This window comes from Mirounga leonina, unplaced genomic scaffold (genome assembly GCF_011800145.1).
Source record: "Mirounga leonina isolate KUSES-001 unplaced genomic scaffold, KU_Mleo_1.0 Mir_200, whole genome shotgun sequence".
Classification (NCBI taxonomy): domain Eukaryota; kingdom Metazoa; phylum Chordata; class Mammalia; order Carnivora; family Phocidae; genus Mirounga; species Mirounga leonina.
The window spans coordinates 13,357,978-13,378,138 of NW_023270503.1; the positions used below are offsets into that span (position 1 = coordinate 13,357,978).

The 20,161-nt window shown below is 38.4% G+C and overlaps 1 protein-coding gene and 1 long non-coding RNA gene across 6 annotated transcripts in view; one reads left to right on the forward strand and one right to left on the reverse strand.

The window, feature by feature from the left end:
• Positions 1 to 20,161, reverse strand: part of RPS6KB1 (ribosomal protein S6 kinase B1) — a 40,580-nt gene that overhangs the window by 4,980 nt on the left and 15,439 nt on the right. For 2 of the 5 annotated variants that reach the window (XM_035026691.1, XM_035026692.1), the window contains 9 exons: positions 13,917 to 14,064; positions 11,532 to 11,589; positions 9,986 to 10,086; positions 7,929 to 8,019; positions 7,653 to 7,743; positions 7,053 to 7,160; positions 6,499 to 6,561; positions 6,032 to 6,109; positions 2,053 to 2,160 (listed from right to left, as the gene is read on the reverse strand). In XM_035026691.1, the coding sequence (XP_034882582.1) occupies positions 2,053 to 2,160; positions 6,032 to 6,109; positions 6,499 to 6,561; positions 7,053 to 7,160; positions 7,653 to 7,743; positions 7,929 to 8,019; positions 9,986 to 10,086; positions 11,532 to 11,589; positions 13,917 to 14,064 (846 nt within the window). Of the gene's footprint in view, positions 1 to 2,052; positions 2,161 to 6,031; positions 6,110 to 6,498; positions 6,562 to 7,052; positions 7,161 to 7,652; positions 7,744 to 7,928; positions 8,020 to 9,985; positions 10,087 to 10,662; positions 10,898 to 10,998; positions 11,162 to 11,262; positions 11,336 to 11,531; positions 11,590 to 13,916; positions 14,065 to 20,161 lie in introns of those variants that run through there. The other 3 variants (XM_035026693.1, XR_004683165.1, XM_035026695.1) reach the window with 3 other exon arrangements.
• LOC118024678 lies at positions 190 to 14,465 on the forward strand. The gene is made up of 3 exons (XR_004683173.1): positions 190 to 838; positions 13,316 to 13,387; positions 14,356 to 14,465. It is a non-coding gene; the product is annotated as an uncharacterized LOC118024678 (long non-coding RNA).

Genomic DNA, 20,161 nt, shown 5'->3' on the forward strand with positions numbered 1-20,161 from the left:
GTCTCTGACACACCAAAACAACAGTGCACACCTAAAATCACCACTCTGGGTCCTCCCATTTCCCCAGTCTCATTTCACACCTGTCAGCTTCTTTCCAGCCATTTCTTGAGGCACAGACCTCAGGAAGGCAGAATTCTATTGAGTCCCATATGCCAGTAAACAATATTCTACTTTGTTGAAAGAAAAACAAAATAGGAAAATGTAGGCTTCACATTAAGATATTAAATACCAAGATGAATGCAAAGAAAATTCTAGTGTTTCTAGCCCACATGCCCATGAGCAACTAAGATTATCACACCCCAAACAGTTTCTCATTATTAGGCCAAAGTAAAAATAGAATTCTCTAACTCGGCATGTGTGATCTCTCTGGTTTTATAACAATGATTGGATAGATTTGTATTTTCTTGATGTATAAGGGTCAACATTGTGAAAACCCTCAATTATAACAGGCAATTATGCAGTTTTATTAGGTTTAGTTCTTTCTTGGACCTTGCTATCAGACTACCAGGTGTCATTTCTCTTGCTGTAAATGTTTATCCCTTTAACAATCAGTCCTCCACCTAACTTCCCTTCCATTTATTATTCTAGTCACCTATGAATAGGCATTTTGAGTTATAGTAAGAAGACTCAATAAGCCTCTGGGTGAAGTCCTAACAAGTGAGGTGCAATTCTATAGCGCATATGCTTCAGAAACCATTTCCCCACATAGTCCAGTGGGCTAAAGCTCTAACTACCAAGAGGGCCAGGCTGTGCCTTAATCATCTTTCAATTTCCTTTAATTCTGTGATAGGAATTTAAATAATTATTGAACTGAAGTTGCTCTGACCACAGTCTCCAGGTAAGTGGGATGTTACTGTTTTTTATTAGTTTTTAAGAGGGGTACCTGGGTGGCTTAGTTGGTTAAGCAACTGCCTTCAGCTCAGGTCATGATCCCAGGGTCCTAGGATCGAGCCCCGCATTGGGCTCCTTGCTCAGCAGGGAACCTGCTTCTCCCTCTCCCTGCTACTCCACCTGCTTGTGCTCTCTCTCTCTGTCATATAATAAAAAATCTTAAACTAAAAGCTCTAAAAAAAAAAAATCTAAAAATCTGGGGTGCCTGGGTGGCTCGGATGGTTAAGCATCTGCCTTCAACTCGGGTCGTGATCCCAGGGTGCTGGGATCGGGCCCCACGTCAGGCTCCCGGCTCGGCTGGGAGTCTGCTTCTCCCTCTGCCTCTGCCTCTCTCCCCTGCTCATGCTCGCTCTGTATCTCTCTCTCTCAGATGAATAAATAAAATCTTAAAAATAAATTAATTAATTGAATAAAATAAAAGTAAAAAATCTAAAAATCTAAAAGCTTTGCTTTTCTGAGGCGACAAGGTACAAATCAACACAGATATTTCTACAAATAATTTACTATTACATATGAACCAATATATTTTGATGTCAAATATTCATAATTAACAGGTTAAAAATCCCCTACAAAGTTACACTAAATGTACCAAAAATTTGTAGCTATTCCAGGAATAGAACAGTTACAGTGAGCTCTTCTACTGTTGTAACGGTGTGACTTCCTTTTTTTTTTTAAAGATTTTATTTATTTATTTGACAGAGAGAGACCCAGCCAGAGAGGGAACACAAGCAGGGGGAGTGGGAGAGGGAGAAGCAGGCTTCCTGCCGAGCAGGGAGCCCGACGCGGGGCTTGATCCCAGGACCCTGGGATCATGACCTGAGCCGAAGGCAGACGCTTAACGACTGAGCCACCCAGGCGCCCCGTAATGGTGTGACTTCCAACTGAGATACTGAGCCAAACATCATTTTAAGTCAGTGGCCCATCTAAAAAGGGAATCATATACTCCAAAGAATCAGACAGTCCCACTCGAACTGCTGAAATGGAATACTGGATTATGGGAATCAATTTTCTAACTTAGCAAGTTGTAAATTAACTTAATAAAAAATAGCATCCCAGGTTATCTACATCAACTGCAAAGCAAACAAATTGAATTTTCTTATTGAAAAGGGTCCATCCTAATACTTAAATTTCTCATGGCTACATGGAAATTCTTTCACTTACCAGAAAGACCTGGTTGGCACTTTCACTGAGAGTTGAGTCATCTGGGCTGTCAACAGGTGTCTGACGTGTAAACTTTGAATCAAACTGACTCACATCCTCTTCAGATTGCTTTGCGAAAAACAAAATTAGAAAACGATGAATAGTCTATATTATACGTATCAATCAAATGCATGACTTATATTAGAGAAGGCTCTAGCTAGAACTCTTCATAGGGTTTGATTGTAATAAAATATCAGAATAGTTATAGCAGGCATAGACTGAAAAATAAATTGGAAATAAATTGGTGGAAAGTTTCTTTCTTTTTTAAGGTTTTATTTATTTGAAAGAGAGAGCTAGAGAGAGCACAAATGGTGGGGAGGGGCAGAGGGAGAGGGAGAAGCAGACACCCTGCTGAGCAGAGAGCACGACGCAGGGCTCAATCCCAGGACCTCAAGCTCATGACCTGAGCTGAAGGCAGACGCTTAACCGACTGAGCCACCCAGGTGCCCCCAGGTGGAAAGTTTCAAAGGTCAAATTACATCTTCAATTTTTAAGCATTTATTAAAGTAGATTTTAGTACACGCTCATCATTTTTTTAAAAAAAAATCTGTCAAAAAAAATTTGAATGTCAATCTTCCCCACTTACAAAGCTTCAGGGCGCCTAGTCCACTGGCTAAATTCCCTATTAGATATAATTTGCTCAGCTGGCCACTGCAGGTTTATAATAAACCTGAAAAACTACTGAAACAGAACACAAAACACATTTGTAAAATGCTCTAAAGCTTCTTCCCATAGCTTATTTCATCCTATTACAGATTTCTCAAGGAGCAAAAATGATATTCTACTCTGCATGAGTACATTTTCTTATGAAAAACATCACCTAAATCTAACCACCACATCTGTTTAATTCCTTCTCTCTGGCAACATCAGACTTTGTGGTCATGTCAAAAGAGCTAAGGAACCCAGTGTCAAAAGATGATAAAAACTAAGCATCAGTAAAAATTACTGCAATGGATTGAAACACAAATATATTAAAAGGCATAAGTTCATAGTTTTTTTTTTTAAGATTTTATTTATTGATTTGACAGAGAGAGAGACAGAGAGGGAACACAAGCAGGGGGAGTGGGAGAGGGAGAAGCAGGCCTCCCGCTGAGCAGGGAGCCTGATGCGGGGCTTGATCCCAGGACCCTGGGATCATGACCTGAGCCGAAGGCAGACACTTAACGACTGAGCCACCCAGGCGCCCCAAAAGGCGTAAGTTCATAATTATACTGAAAAAAAATCAAAGAACTGGTCAATTTTGGAAGATGTTAAAGAACTAATTTATTATTATTATTATTTTTTAAAGATTTTATTTATTTGAGACAGAGAGAACGAGAAAGAGAGCACATGAGAGGGGGGAGGGTCAGAGGCAGAAGCAGGCTCCCTGCCAAGCAGGGAGCCCGACGCGGGACTCGATCCAGGGACTCCAGGATCATGACCTGAGCCGAAGGCAGTCGCTTAACCAACTGAGCCACCCAGGCGCCCGCAAGAACTAATTTATTATTTTGAAAAATGGGAAAGAAACAAACATTCATCCTGCCTTTCCTGTATGAACAATGTAGGTTTCTCTTTAGGGAAAAATTCACTAATGAGGAATCAATAATAGTATTAGAATAAGACAATTTTGCAAACCCCCACTGAAATCCTGAAACTAGGCCAGAGTTTCTGAATCTCAGCACTACTGACATTTTGGGCTTGATAATTCTTGTTGTAGGGGTCTGTCCTATGTAAAAGAGGATGTTTAGCAGCATCTCTGGCCTCGACCCACTGCAAACCAATAACATCCCCTCCCCAAGTTATGACAACTTGTCTCCAAACCTTGCCAAATTGACCATACCTAAGCATCACTAATGTTGGCAATGATCACAACATCACTAAAAAAAATACAAATACACATTATGCCTCCTGACTAAAATATACAACATCAAAAGTTTAATCTGAAGCAGATTAAGTATTTAAATCTAAATACTAGTTTTTGGAAATACAGGGAACAGATGAATATGGTCAATGACACTATGGGGTTAAAATCAGCAAAATCAAAGTTAGAAACCCTATAGGACATATAGTCCAGTTTCTTCAGTAAATACTCAGGAGAGGAATCGAGAGGGGGTTGGAAAGAAACCTAAGAGATACAATAACCAAACTGTATAGACCTTGACTGAATTCTTATTAAAAGAAACCAACAGGGAGGAAAAGAAAACAAAAGAAACTGGGGAAACTGTCAGCTTTTTAGTTGTGATGATAGCTAGCAGTTCTGTTTATGTTTAAACAAGATGACCTGACAAGCTGGACCATTGGTACAGAAGGGTTAATTATCCTCCTTACAATTATATATGTGAAAATTTTAAAGCAAGTCACCTTGTGCTCCAGAACCAAATTATCATCATCGTTATCTTCCTCCTCCTCCACCTTCATTCCAAGAAATAGAAAAATAAACTATTTTCTCAAATTCTGAGGTGGAAGAAAGACAAGAACTAACACACTAACTCATGTACTCATAAACACATTGTTATGCAAACATAAAGTCAGAGATCAGGTAATGTGCCTACAAGCCAAGGAATGCCAAAGATTGCTAGCAAGCCACCAGAAGCTAGGAGAGACGCACAAAGTGGAACAGAAGGCTCTCACAGCCTTCATAATGAACCAAGCCTGTCAATACATTATCTTGGACATCTAGTCTCCAGAACTGTAATACAATAAACTTCTGCTGTGTAAGCCACCTAGTTTGTGGTACTTTGTTACAGCAACCCTAGCAAACTAACACACATTTATACTATATTTTGAAGAAAAAAATTCCCAGAAAATCAAATTCAAAACAGGGTTGAATCAGAGGGTAACCACACTTACCCTGGTGAGCATTATGTTATGTATGTAACTGTTAAATCACTATGCTATATACCTGAAACTTATATATTATTCTATGTCAACTAAACTTCAATTTAGAAATAAAAAATAAGGGGCACCTAGGTGGCTCAGTCGGTTAAGTGTCTGCCTTCAGCTCAGGTCATGATCCCAGGGTCCTGGGATCGAGCCCCACATCAGGCCCCCTGCTCAGTGGAGAGCCTGCTTCTCCCTCTCCCTCTGCTGCTCCCTCTGCCAAATAAATAAATGAAATCTTTAAAAAAAAGAAAAGAGGGGTGCCTGGGTGGCTCAGTTGTTAAGTGTCTGCCTTCTGCTCAGGTCGTGATCCCAGGGTCTTGGATTGAGCCCCACGTCTGGGTTCCTCCTCAGCGGGAAGCCTGCTTCTCCCTCTCCCACTCCCCCTGCTTGTGTTCCCTCTCTCACTGTCCCTCTCTGTCAAATAAATAAAAAATCTTAAAAAAAAAAAAATTTAATTAAATTAAGGGCACCTGGCTGGCTTAGTCAGAGGAGCATGTGACTTTTTTTTTTTTTTTTAAAGATTTTATGTGCTTACTTGAGAGAGAGATAAAGAGAGTGCAAGCAGCGGGCAGAGGTAGAAGTAGGCTCCCCACTGAGGAGGGAGAGAGAGACCCTAGGATCATGACCCGAGCCAAAGGCAGATGCTTAACTGACTGAGCCACCCAGGTACCCTGAGCATGTGACTCTTGATCTCAGGGTCATGATTTTGAACCCCATGTGGGATACAGAGATTACTTAAATAAATAAAACTTTAAAAAAGTTAAAAATAAAAAAATAGAGTAAAAGATTATACTCCATAAAAATAAAATACGGTTGAATTAAGCAAACAAAGCAAAAAAGTTCTAACTACTTGAAATATTTAGTTGTCTTAGGCAACCAACTTAAAAATAGTTAATATACTCATCAATTGCTGCTGGCAGTAGTCCTTGAAAAGACTGTACAGAATAAAGATTCTGAAGAGAACATAAACCAAAGTTTTCTGAATTGTTAATATAAACATAACGTTTCTGAATGCTCTGAGATTTTATTCTAAGTAAGTACCAGGTCCTTCAAGTTATATGGTTTCATGTATACATACCAACAGAGGTTTAAAGGGGGGCTCCACCTTCCGAGCTAGCAGTTCTTCCCAGTTAATATGCCTGAAGAATGGATGAGCCTAGGAAAAAAGAACAGGAAGAAAAGTCAAGGCAAATAGACTTCATTGGATTGACAAATTAACTGTTTGTTTGAAGTTACAAATCACAAAATAAACTATACTATTTATTTTTTAGATTTTATTTATTTAAGAGAGAGAAAGCATGAACATGAGTGGGGGGAGGGGCAGAGGGGAAGGGAGAGGGAGAATCTCTCAAGCTGACCCAACACAGGGCTCGATCCCAAGACCCTGAGATCATGACCTGAGCCAAAACCAAGAGTCAGATACTTAACCAACCGAGCCACCCAGATGCCCCACAAAATAAACTTTAAACAACTCCATACAATCCTCACAAATACAAAGAATTAGCACTATCTTCCCCTCAAACCACCAAAAAGGCCAATCCCTACTTGAACTTCTCCAGCATCCCCAGGGCCAGCTCCAAGCCGAGAAGCAGCATTTCTTTTCAGCAGCTTTAGGGAGGGAAAACAAAACATTTATGAACCTTAGCCAAATTGATTATTTTTTATTTACAGAATTTGCTTGTCTATATTGCTTCTCTATTTTGAGAAAATAGGCTTTATTAATTACTACTAAATATTGTTTGGGAATAAAAAGGACAAATCTTTTTTTTTAATTATTTGAGAGAGAGCAGAGAGAGAGAAAGCACACATAAGCTGGTGGGGCGGGGGGTAAGGGGCAGAGGGAGAGGGAGAAGCAGACTTCTGCTGAGCAGGGAGCCCAATGCGGGGCTTGATCTCAGGACCCTGTGATCATGGCCTGAGCCAAAGGCCAGCCACCCAGGCACCCCAAGGAAAGAAAATCTTTAAACAAATTTGTACTTTACCTGCAAAAACTGTAGGCTTTTTTGTTTAATATATGTGTATGATTCTTTATTCAAAATGTATGTTCAATTCTATCTATTTAGATCCCAGTAGTTAAGGGTCATCGTTTTGTGTCCTACCTTTTTAAGCAGATCTCTGGCTTCTTGTGTGAGGTAGGGAGGCAAATTGAGTTTACATTTGAGGATTTTGTCAATTGTTTTCTTTCTATTCTCCCCAGTGAACGGGGGCTAGGAATAGAGAGAGTGAGAAAAATTAGCATATAAAAAATAAAATTATCCATTTTCTGAATTAGTCAGCTATGCATAGAAATCAGAAATGTATGCTGTGATATGGGCTGACTGCTAAAGATCTATAGTTTTTAAGCAATGGGACAGAAGAAACAGCAACATCTCAGAAGAAACTGGGTTTCCACTATTAACTATGTTATAATAGGCTAGCCATGTGATTTTATGCTTTACTTTCTCCTTTTATAAAATAAGGGCAGTAATCTATTTTATATCTCTTTCACAGGACTGACACGACAGATCATTTAAACAAAAATGTTTTTAAAAGTATAGGGGCCCATTCTGCTACCAATAAAGCTTTATTAGGGTTAATTTTTTTTTTAAATAACTCCATCAGTAACATTTTAAAAAGCGCAGGAAAGGTCTCTTGCCATAATGATTTAATAACTACTCAGCACAGACCATAATACATGCAGCTTTTAACTGTGCACCTACTGCTCCAGTCAGCATGTCATACATTAATGCTCCCAAACTCCACCAATCCACAGCACGATTGTGGCCACTTCTCATCAAGATTTCAGGGGCCCTACAATGAGAAAAATAATATGCCTAAAAAATTCACCCATTTGCATATCATCTGAATTAGAAGTTTTAAAAACAACATATGGAGCCAAATGATGCTATAGAAAATATATAGCACACTATTAAACCAGGTAAAAGTTAGCTATTACTCCCCCAAACCAGTTTTATTTCTCTCAACATGCAGCTCACATGTATTCTATTGTTCCACAAAATGTGTGTGTGACTGTTCCATCATGAATAGATTCTTTGCATAGTCCAAAGTCTGTTAGTTTCACATGACCTACAATGAAAGATCACAGCAGTTATTCTGAGAACTCTAAGCATGTGCAGTGTTTGAATGTATCATACAAGACAATAATCTATCCTTCCATTTAACTTTTTCTGCCTTAAATATTTTTTGAAGATACAACTAGTAAGGTGCCATCCATAAAGTGGGATGCTAACTTTTTAAAGCTAATAGTCATTTTTTGCCAATGATGTATTATAAAAGGAAAACAGAGAAAAAAAGTAAAACAGCTTGTCCAAGGCTCTAGCTCTACCATCCTGAGAAAACAAGCCCTTTCAAGAAAAATTTTTGAAAGTCTGGTTAAGTACACAAACCCTAATAAAGATATGCTGCACCTTTTAAAGGTCTGACACTGTATTTCAAATATATAACTTTTTACCACAGTGAACTGTGACTGGACAGTTTTTTAAATAGTCTCAGAAAGTCACTATAACAAGTTAGCTTATTCTGCCAATACTGCCAGTTCAGAAAAAGAAATGAAATTGCTATGGCATGGGACTGTCATCTCTAATCCAGAAAGTGAAAAACTCACCACCTTACACAAAGAACATTACTGAACTGTTATTAGATATCCAGTGGTTCAACCACCCCAGGGACCCTACTATTCCAGGTTTATTTCAGAGAAAAGAAAAGGCAATGGCCTATTGATACAAATGTAAATGTGTACTTTACTCTGACACAGAAAAAAATATGACCTTTATTTTCACAGAGCCACCTGACACACTCAAGCTTATGGATCAAAGAAGTTAACTAGTCATTTCCCTATTCTATCCTTTGCCTTAGAATTCAGAATCAGAATCCAGGTTTGGGGGGATGGGAGCAGAACTGGGAGGGAGAGAGATACATAGATTCACAACGATGTTCTTGGTTAAGTAGAGCATTTCTCTTAAAAAAAAAAAAAAGAGAAAGAAAAGCACAATATGAAACATATTCATACTAGTGTCAGTTGTCCACATCATTTCCTGTCCAAGAATTTAAAACCCTTAACCACCTATTGTATCATTTTGTAGACATCGAAGGATCAGCAACTGCTGCCAGCACCCCGATAGCCTGGTTGGCTGGTTGCTCCTTTGGGGTATGAGTGAGCTGTGGAGTCTACCTAGCCCAAATTACTCTTGCATAAATCAAACTGTCTATAGCAACATGCACTTGTAATCAAGACTCAATTTGCTCTACCTACACCTGTACAGAATATTAGCCTTTCTGATTTTTATGTTTGTTTTTACAAACAGCAAGAATAAACTGATGCCTACTAAACATTTTCTTTCCAAGGCTACATCAAATATTTTGGTTCAATTCTGATCCTTTTTTACAGCATTAATAAAATTTACCATAAAAAGTATTAATTCTGGGGCGCCTGGGTGGCTCGGTTGTTAAGCGTCTGCCTTCGGCTCAGGTCACGATCCCAGGGTCCTGGGATCGAGCCCTGCATCGGGCTCCCTGCTCAGCGGGAAACCTACTTCTCCCTGTCCCACTCCCCCTGCTTGTGTTCCCTCTCTCACTGTGTCTCTCTCTGTCAAATAAATAAATAAAATCTTTTAAAAAAATAAATAAAAAGCATTGCTTCTAATATTTATGTATTTTTATCATTAAGAAAAACTCAATTTATAGGGTTAAGATCTGCTTTCCAATTTAAGGAAGAAACCAAAATTAAGGTTTGGACTGGCTTTTAGCTCACCACATGTTATGTAAAGATTTCAAAAGAACGACAAGCTATAGAGAGCAAGGACTAAACTGAAAAACACAGCTGAGTGGCCAGTTATTCCTAACTCCCTCTAATCTCATCAATCACAAATATCTAAATACCTAAATCTCAGCAAGTATTATGATGCCATAAATTCTGAGGGAGGAATGTATAATAATAGATACATGACTATGGGGCTTTGTAAATGACCATGACCTGTGTGGGAGGATTTTAAGATGATTATTTACTATAGAATTGTTTACGGTATATCTCCACCTTGGTGATTAAGCATGATATTCTCCGGCTTCAGGTCTCTGTAGATGATCCCCTTTTGATGTAAATGCCCCAAAGCCATGGAGATTTCTGCCAAGTAAAAGCTGGAAACAAAAGTGATTTAGTAAAATTAAAAAGAGTAATATACTCAAAGCAGTTTATGTATGGAGCAAAATTCCTTGAAAGAAATAGACATGCACCAAAGACCAAATTAGTGGGGATGGGGGTGGGTATGGGGGAAAGAGATGGCATAGGATGCTGCCAAAAGGCATGGTGACATTTATGTTTCACTTATTTAGTGAAACTATAAAATGTTTTATTTCATCATTAGAACATACTGCTAATTGCTAAGAAGTCCAGAATATGCCAAACTGTCACTGGTTTTTGTTCTGTGTAGGAATTAGGCCAATAGTCATTCAGATCGGAGCAAATTACTCCCACCCACCCCCAATTTTAAAATCCCATAGGACGTAGGAACTTTGTTATTCTCAGACAGCAAGTCTTAGTTTCAAAAGATACCTTATAAATAACCTGACCCTTAGAAGCCCGCTCATCCCTTAATATAGCTGCATAATTATATACAGTTCATGCCCACAGTATCTGCCCTCCCTCTTGCCAGCCAGCCCACAACTATAAACTGTGTGACACTCAAATTTATCTACCTCAAAAGAATAAAGGGCTGAGTCAACCCTGTCTGGATTCGAAAAGCACAAGGCACTGCAATACTGGCTGCATAACAATGTTGCAATCCTGCAGATTACTCCAGGATGGAGAGGGTGTGTCCTAGAGGACTGAGGCAGTTTCACAGCCAGCAGGACCACAAATACAGCCTCCAACATGGCTCAGAGAGCCTCCTCCAAAAAAGGGTACTTCATCCCTAAGGCTCTTAAATGCAGCTTCTGTGTTAGAAAAGGCCTGAAATTAAACAATGGAATGCAGTTTGGTAATTAAGGTAGAAAAAACATATAAGTGTTTTCTATTCAATTAATGTGTAGGATAAACTGATTTATTGTTACCCAATACTGTCATCTCACAAAAGGATGTATATATTTTTAATTTGAAGCAGATGCCATCTTAAGAAATATAAGGGTAGATCCCATCCTGGCCATAGAATCAATCCACAGATGATGTGTGCCGGCTTATCACCTCCCTAAGACTGCACCTTGGGAACTGGAAAGTCTAAAAAAAAAGAGGAGATGATTTCTGATACTTTCCATTGTTCCAGACATAAAGTTTCACCGGAAAACCACACTCACCCACAGCCAAGGCAGGCAGCTTACCAATTCAAGGAAAGAAAGCCCCAGTGAGAATGGTTCTGTTAGGAACTGGCGTGAAGAGCGTTCCACCCAAGGCCTGGGGGCAAAGGAATGATGTGACCTCCAAAAGCTGCCCCGCCCCAAAGATGCTTCTCCCCCTTGAAGTCCTGAGTGACTGACTGGCTCCAGAACAATTTATTGAATCATTTGGCTGCCCACAGTGGGAACAGGACTTTGCTTTTAATTATATGAATCATTACCTGAATCCCTGCAACCACAAAAATTTCACTTACCAGGCTGTGTCTTCCATAAATATTCCCTCTCTTTCTAACTGCATAAATAATTCTCCTCCTGTAAAGAAAAGGAAAAGATATTAGAAATAAAACAATCTTCATTTCCAACCCCTTTCTAACCACAGTTAAAAGATATCAGTCCCTGGGCGCCTGGGTGGCTCAGTTGGTTAAGCGACTGCCTTCGGCTCAGGTCATGATCCTGGAGTCCCTGGATCGAGTCCAGCATCGGGCTCCCTGCTCGGCGGGGAGTCTGCTTCTCCCTCTGACCCTCCCCCCTCTCATGTGCTCTCTCTCATTCTCTCTCTCTCAAATAAATAAATAAAATCTTAAAAAAAAAAAAAAGATATCAGTCCCTTAAAAATAAAAAACAGATTCTAAAAAATACAGGTTTAAAAAAAAAAATACAGGTTTAAAACTAAGTCTTCAGGATTCTATTTTTAGTAGTGTTCTTATTTTTATGTGAAATACGTATTTTGGAGTTCCAGGTTTGTACATTTTTAACTTCAAAATAGTTATAGATTCCAGACCTGAGGTTAAAAAAATAATCTTGGTTAAAACTTCTCTCACATTTTACCCTAAGCAGAAAAACATTAGTATATAATTAAGCCACCCTTACAAATTAAAATTAGTGAACACCCTTATTCCATATTTTCAGATCTCTTAATCCAGAGGAACCCGGCAGCAGCTTTGTTAAAAGCATGGCACTGTTTTGAATATCAAAATAAATAATGATAATAAAGAATTATATCCCACTGAATAATCTTAGAATCCATGAGCCCACAATGATGTAAATCAATGAAGAGATCAATAAATTAAGTTTTAAAATGGGAGAGAAGGGAAAGCTCTTTGTTACAGTAGAATGCCAAATAATGAATGAGGCACGATGGAATAAGAAAAATCACTTGGCAATCATTATAGTTAATTGTTTCAAGCAAGAATCAATGAATGCTAAAACTGTATGTGAAAGCTTGATGAGAGACAAGATATTTCAATAATCCCAAAGTATCTCAAGATACTTATTCATTACAAAGGGAAAACTTCACCAGGGAAAAAACTGGCCAACACCACCTTGTAAGTGTGATCAAAGTAAATATCAACAGTAATGGGACAAAGATATAAACATCATGTACCTCCTGATCTGACAGAGAAGGACACAATGTCATTTTGATGGTCCTCCCCAAATGCATAACCTGAATCTAATCTTGAGGAAACATCCCATAAGCCCAAATTGATGCATTCTACAAAATAAGTGGCCTATATTCTTCAAAAATGTCAAGGTCACAAAAGACAAAGACTGAGGAACTGTTCTAGATTAAAGGAAACTGAGAGAGATTACTGTATCAGTGTTAATTTCCAGTTTTGATAATTTTAGTAGAGTTAAGATACTATCATTGAATTTAGAAAATATACACTGAAGTATTTAGGGGTAATGGGAAATCATGTCTGCAACACTCTCTTAAGCAATCCAGAAAAAAATTATGTATATACATGTACATGTATATATATGTATACATGTACATGTATATACTTACACATACATATATACACACCCATACATGTGTATACATATATGTAGAGAGGGAGAGAAAAGAAGGATGAAACAAAACACCTGTAAAATGGTAACACTTGGGGAATTTAGGTGAAGGGTATGTGGAAAGTCTTTGTACTGTTTCTGCAACTTTTCTGTGTAAATCTGAAATCATGTCAAAATAAAGTTAACCAAAAAATAGCAACAACAGTCAAAAAAGTTGCTAAATTCTGCAGCTTTCTGTTCCATGTTACAGGCCATTATGAAACCTGCTTTTCAGAAAACTCAAATATGTTGGCTGGAAACAGATACCTGTGATCTAGAAATGGTAAGAAGCAACAAGTTTCGAGGAGGTAGTAAGCCCTGGAAATTGTGGATGTCTTCCTACATAAACTGCACAGTCTATCAAAAAGGCTACATTCAACCAAAAAATTCTTCTGTTTAGAGATGCAATTTTGAAAATACTCAATATCTTAAATACTCTCAATAAGTTTTCCATTTGAGTTGAGAAAGAAATGGCTTTGATGGTTCATTTGAATTATAGTATCTTACCCAAGTGCAGTCAATGTGATGGCTCTGTATCAATTAGGTGTTTGTTATTTTAAGTAATTGATTACAAAAGGATTAGGACTAAGATAAAATTTTACAGATGGGGAAAAAACTTAACCTTTAAAGTTTCCTTTATATTTGTCTGCGAAAAGAAACATGGTCACATCCGAATTCCTTATGTCAATGTATTTGTCAATTTTAAGAACTATTTAATCACATTGGGGAAAAAGCATTTTCCAATGGAAAATAATGTTTGACCCAGTTTCTGAAGCAAATGCAAATAATTACACCAAACTGAGTGTACTGACCGCTGAGATACTCAAGGATGAGGTAGAGTTTTCCACCGGTCTGAAAGGCATAAATTAAATCCACAATGAAGGGATGCTTTACTTCCTCCAGAATATTCCGTTCTGCTTTTGTATGAGCTGTATCTTTAGCATTTCTTACTATCATTGCCTAAAGGAAAAGAGATGATCTATAAGAACAAAACAGTAGACATTTTTATTCTATAGTAACTGGAAAATCTATTTTGTGCTTTTCTTGCCAATATTAAACTATTACTCATAGTTCCCACTAGAGACTGAGATAGGAGTAATGGAAGACATTCACTTCTCATATATATCTGCACTGTTCGGATTTTTTGCAGTGAACATGTAAATGACAACCTAAAGATACCTTTTTAAAAAATGTAAACAGGTGAAGTTTATTCATATATTCACTAACTGTTCAATGTCTACTATGCTCCAGGCTCTGTAATAAGAAAGAAGAACTAACAGAAGTCTCCAGCCTATAGGAGTCCAAAGTCTCGGGGAAGAGAGAGAAATCACTGCAGGTAAGCACAAGGTGCTTTGGGAGAACAGAGCAACTACATCTGACATGGCAAGAAGTGTTCCTGGAGGTGGCAATACCTAAACTGTATCATAAAAAATTATTAAAATGAAATGCAGAGGGTAAAAAAAAAAGCATTTCCAGGGCCAGAGAGGCTTGACAGGACATGTCTAGGGAACCTATAAGTAGTTCAATATGGTTAGAAGTGGCTAGAGATTAGGCTGGTGATGTAGGTGGAGACCAGAAATGGAAGGCCTAGGTATCTAGGCAAAAGCGTGTGAATCTTATCTTAGAGGCAGAGGAAAAATGTTGAGGTTCTGAAAATGAATAACCCTTTAAGACAGTTTAATAGCAGTATGGAGTTTTAGGGAAGAAATGAGACCAGTTAGGAGGCTAGTACAGTAAACTAAGTAAAGTAAGACCTGTAACTAAGAAAATGAAATTGGGGGGCACCTGTGCGGCTCAGTGAGTTAAGTGTCCAACTCTTGATTTCAGCTCAGGTCATGATCTCAGGGTGTGAGACTGAGCCTGGCAATGGGCTCCACGCTGGGCATGGCAGCTGCTTAAGATTCTCTCCCTCTCCCTCCACCCTTACTCAACCCCCTCTAAAAAAAAAAAAAAGGAAAAGGAAAATGAAGGTGGAAAAAATAAAAAAAGAAAAGATAAAGATGTATTATCAGCACTTGAGGACTAGGTTGAGAAGAAATGATGATACCATGGTTTCTGCATAAGTAATAGAACAATGGTTATCATTCAGTAACAGGAAATGGAAGTCAAGAAAAGAGTTTTGGGAAAACAATGCATTGTTTTTGGACATGTTAAGTCTAAATTCTAGGACTAAGTTCTGGTACATCTCCAGTAACATGAAAATGCATATACACAAGGTTATTAGTTGCAATATTATTTATAAAAGTGAAATGTTAAAAACAACCTAAATGCCCATGTATAGAATACTGGATAAAAACCTATGGACTACCTACCTGATGTGTAAAAAAAAGCTATAAAAAGAATGGGGAATGTCTCTATGAAAGCAAGGTGCAAAAGAGCATATATGGCATAACAGTATCACATATACTACCTTTTGTGTAAGAAAGGGGAAACAAGAATATGTATATGTATCTCCTTATATCCTCAATAATGAACACAACTAAGATAAACCAAAAGCTAATGACAGTGGGAAGATTAAGTAATGGGATTAGACTTCTGAGTACATCTTTGGAGTAAAACCTCAATGGTTTCAGCTTACCTAAATAAAATTTTTTTTTCTCTTACCAAAATCAAATATTATTGTGATTATAAAATGGAGGTTTTTGAATTCTGAACCATGGTAATGTTTTATACATTCCAAAACTAAAATTAAATCAACAAGGATGGGGAGGGAAATAAAACTGAACACAACAGAAATATATAAATGTAACTGAATATTACCCTGATAATTTTACCACAGGAGAAAAAAGATATTTAAATAACTTTATGTAGCACACTCTTAATGACATATATGTAAGCATAACAAAAATTGCAAAGAAATCTTATGCCACACTAAGTAGGTTTGTAGCTGCTAATAATACTGATATTGTAATTCTCAAACTATTATGCATATATTGTACAACTGAGCAAATGAGTAAATTTATTGATGTTACTACCAGGCTTCTCACTGTGGAAAACCAGAGATGTAAATATGGACTGAGATAAGAAAAGCCCTATGGAACTGGACTGGAATTAGGGATATCAATATGAAGCCATGATTTTTTTTTTTTTAAGATTTTATTTATTTATTTGACAGAGAGAGACACAGCGAGAGAGGGAACACAAGCAGGGGGAGTGGGAGAGGGAGAAGCAGGCTCCCCGCAGAGCAGGGAGCCCGATGCGGGACTCGATCCCAGGACCCTGGGATCATGACCTGAGCCGAAGGCAGTTGCTTAACCAACTGAGCCACCCAGGTGCCCCTGAAGCCATGATTTAAAAAGAAAAACCTCCTAGCTCTACCCACTGAAAGAGCCAGAAACAATGACACTTTAGTAGTAGGGAGCATAGCTGGCACCCAGATCTTGGTTTCTCTACCAAAAGAAACCAGGGTTCCTTAGAGAAAAAGATGGTTCTAAGCCAGAGTTAGGGAAAGTGCAAGGGAAATCCAGAGCACTCTATTATACCAGGAAGTACTCAAAAACTGACAAGGACATATCAAGGACATAGAAGCCATCTTAAAAGAGTTCTCTGTAGCAAAATTTGGGACAATTTGAGAACCAAATGAATAATGAAAGAAATGGATAACACACTGAAAATTAAAAGTCCATACTGACTCTTAAAAAATTAAAATTTAAAAAAGGAAGTATAAAAAGCTCCTTATAGAATGACAATATAGAAACAAAATGGCAAAATAGAAAAGTCTCCATTTTGTAATCACCATAGTAATATTTGATTTAGATAAGAAACAATGGATGAGGGCGCCTGGGTGGCTCAGTCGGTTAAGCGACTGCCTTCGGCTCAGGTCATGATCCTGGAGTCCCGGGATCGAGTCCCACGTTGGGCTCCCTGCTCAGCAGGGAGTCTGCCTCTCTCTCTCTGACCCTCCCCCCTCTCATGCTCTCTATCTCATTCTCTCTCTCAAATAAATAAATAAAATCTTTAAAAAAAAAAAAAAAAAGAAACAATGGATGATAAAACCACTGGGTAAAAGATTATTAGGATAGAATATTCATATCCCTATTATACCATACACTGAGAACATAATATTCCTGCAAAAAGTATTTAACCTAAATTTAAAATTTAGGTGTTTTCATGAGTAAACAATGAAACATATCCAAATTAAGGGATATTCTGCAAAACAACTGGCCTGAGCTCTTCAAAAAATGTAAATGTCATGAAAGACAAAAGAAAAGGGTGGGAAATGGCTCCAGAATAAAGGAAACTAAAGAGATAGGACAACTCAATGCATATGTGATCCTTGGCTAAATCCCGAATATTAAAAACAAAATAAAACAGCTATAAAAGATATACTGATACAGCTGAGGAAATCTGAGTATGGACGATATATTAGAAAACAGCAACTGTTTATCAATGGTAAGTTTCCCAAATGTGATAATTACACTGTGATTTTATGTGAAAATGCCCTTACTCTTAAGAGATACAAACTAAAGAAAATAAGGGTGAAATACCATGATACCTACAATTAACTTTCAAATTGTACAGCAAAAGAATGAAAATTTTGAATATGCATAAATATACATATACATGGAAGGGATGGAGAAAGTGAGGGGCAGACAAAGAAAATATGGCAAACTTAGTTGGTGTTCACTGTACTATTCTTGCAACCCTTTGGAAAGTCTGAAAAATTTCAAACATTATTACTTTTTTTTTTTTAAGATTTTATTTATTTATTTGACAGAGAGAGAGAGAGTGAGAGCAGGAACACAAGCAGGGGGAGTGGGAAAGGGAGAAGCAGGCTCCCCGCCAAGCAGGGAGCCCAATGCGGGACTCGATCCCAGGACCCTGGGACCATGACCAGAGCCAAAGGCATATGCCCAACCGACTGAGCCACCCAGGCACCCTCAAACATAATTTTTTAACTGCTCAGGAGGTTTGAGTTTTTTAAATAAATAATTTTGAGAAAGTCTGGGAAGCAAGAGACTAAGAGATAAGCTGAAAAATTAGTAAAGTAGAATCACATAAGTAAAGAAAACAGTTTCAAAATACTGTGGTCAATAGCTTCAATGTAACAGAGAAGTAAATGAAGGATGAATTAAGTAAAGACCATTGAATTCAGCCATTAGGAGACTGGTGATGACAAGAGTTTTATTGAAATAGTAGAGTCATTAAGTCAAAATATAGTGAATGAAAAAGTAATAAAACATGACTTCTCAAGAAATTCAGCTATGAAAGGCAAAGAAGGTAGAAGCCATAGGAAGACTTTGTGAGAAGGATTTGTTTTACTAAATATGGAAAAGACATGAATATACTTAAACAAAGAAAGTAGTAAGGATAGAGGATGGAAAAAGAGAAAGAAGTGACAGAGACCCCTAACAGGCAGAAAGAGATGGGATCCAAAACATAAAGAGAGGGCTTAAACTTGGAAAGGAGAGGAATATATCTCTTACTAACACTGGAGAGAAGGAAGTAAAGACAAATGAAAATGCAGATTAATATGGTATTAGGGGTAGGGATTAGAACAGGAAGTGGAAGGAAATCACATGTGACAGCCTCAAATAGGAAGAGAGGCAGTCTACTAAAGAGGTAAGAGGGACTGATAGCAAAGTTATAGAGAACGGAAGAAGCTGTCTAGGGACATGGAGAAAAACAGCTGGTGGGGCGCCTGGGTGGCTCAGTCAGTTAAGCGTCTGCCTTCGGCTCAGGTCATGATCCCAGGGTCCTGGGATCGAGCCCCACATCGGGCTCCCAGGTCAGCAGGGAGCCTGCTTCTCCCTCTCCCTCTGCCTGACACTGCTTGTGTGCTCTCTCTCTCTCACTCTGTGTCAAATAAATAAAATCTTAAAAAAGAAAGGAAGGAAGGAAGAAGGAAAGAAGGAAAGAAAAATAGCTGGTGAATACCGAGGGTCCAAATGATTTGGGGACTACAAATTTGTCCTAGCAGCAATCTACAAGTTTGTGATTTCTGCCAGCAATGCTCAGTAACTGAAATACAGGAATAAAGGGGCATTAACAACCAAACAATTTTTTTTTTAAGATTTTATTTATTTGACAGAGAGAGACACAGTGAGAGAGGGAACACAAGCAGGGGGAGTGGGACAGGGAGAAGCAGGCTTCCTGCGGAGCAGGGAACCTGATGCGGGGCTCGATCCCAGGATCCTGGGATCATAACCTGAGCCGAAGGCAGACGCTCAATGACTGAGCCACCCAGGTGCCCCAACAACTAAACTATTAAAAGTAGGACTTTCCCAGGGGCACCTGGGTGGTTCAGTCATTAAGCGTCTGCCTTCGGCTCAGGTCATGATCCCAGGGTCCTGGGATTGAGCCCCGTTGTCGGGCTCCCTGCTGGGTGGCAGGCCTGCTTCTCCCTCTCCCACTCCCCCTGCTTGTGTTCCCTCTCTTGCTGTCTCTCTGTCAAATAAATAAATAAAATCTTTAAAAAAAAAAAGTAGGACTTTCCTAAAGATAAGGTCAATGGCGCTAGCAAGTGACTGAAATGGCAGATCATGCTGATTATGCTGGATTCAGAATAAAGTGAAATAAGAAGGGGGTTAAGAACTTTAGGAAAAAACCCAGAAAGGTCAAAGGACTAAAAGGTTGAAAGCCAAAGACCAAGCATTGTGGCAATAAAGAAGTGAGAAGTTATTGTTCTATTGTAGTCCAATACTTCAGAGGTGGAGAATACAGCTATGGGGGCTGGTAAAGTGGAATGGAAGTGAAAGCTGATAGAGTTGAGATCAAGGAATTAGAAAGGCTAGGCTACTGATTACTTATTTAATATAAGGACAGCGAAGACATACAGGATGACAAGGCTCAGGAGTGAGAAAAAAAATGATAAAAGGTAAGGGAGGTTTCAACCTCAATGTAGAAAGGATTTTGACCACAAGATAGAAGAGAAATTGTAAGAATAAGCTTAACAGTTCTTCCCTTGAATTATATAGTAAGCAGAGTGAGAGGAAGAGACCACATTCGCCTCAAATGCTAAATCCTAGTATCTAGCGTAATGCCTGGCACATTGCCAGTTCTCAATTGATTCAATAAAAGGAATGCAAAAAGGATGACCAATCTGTGAACCACAAGC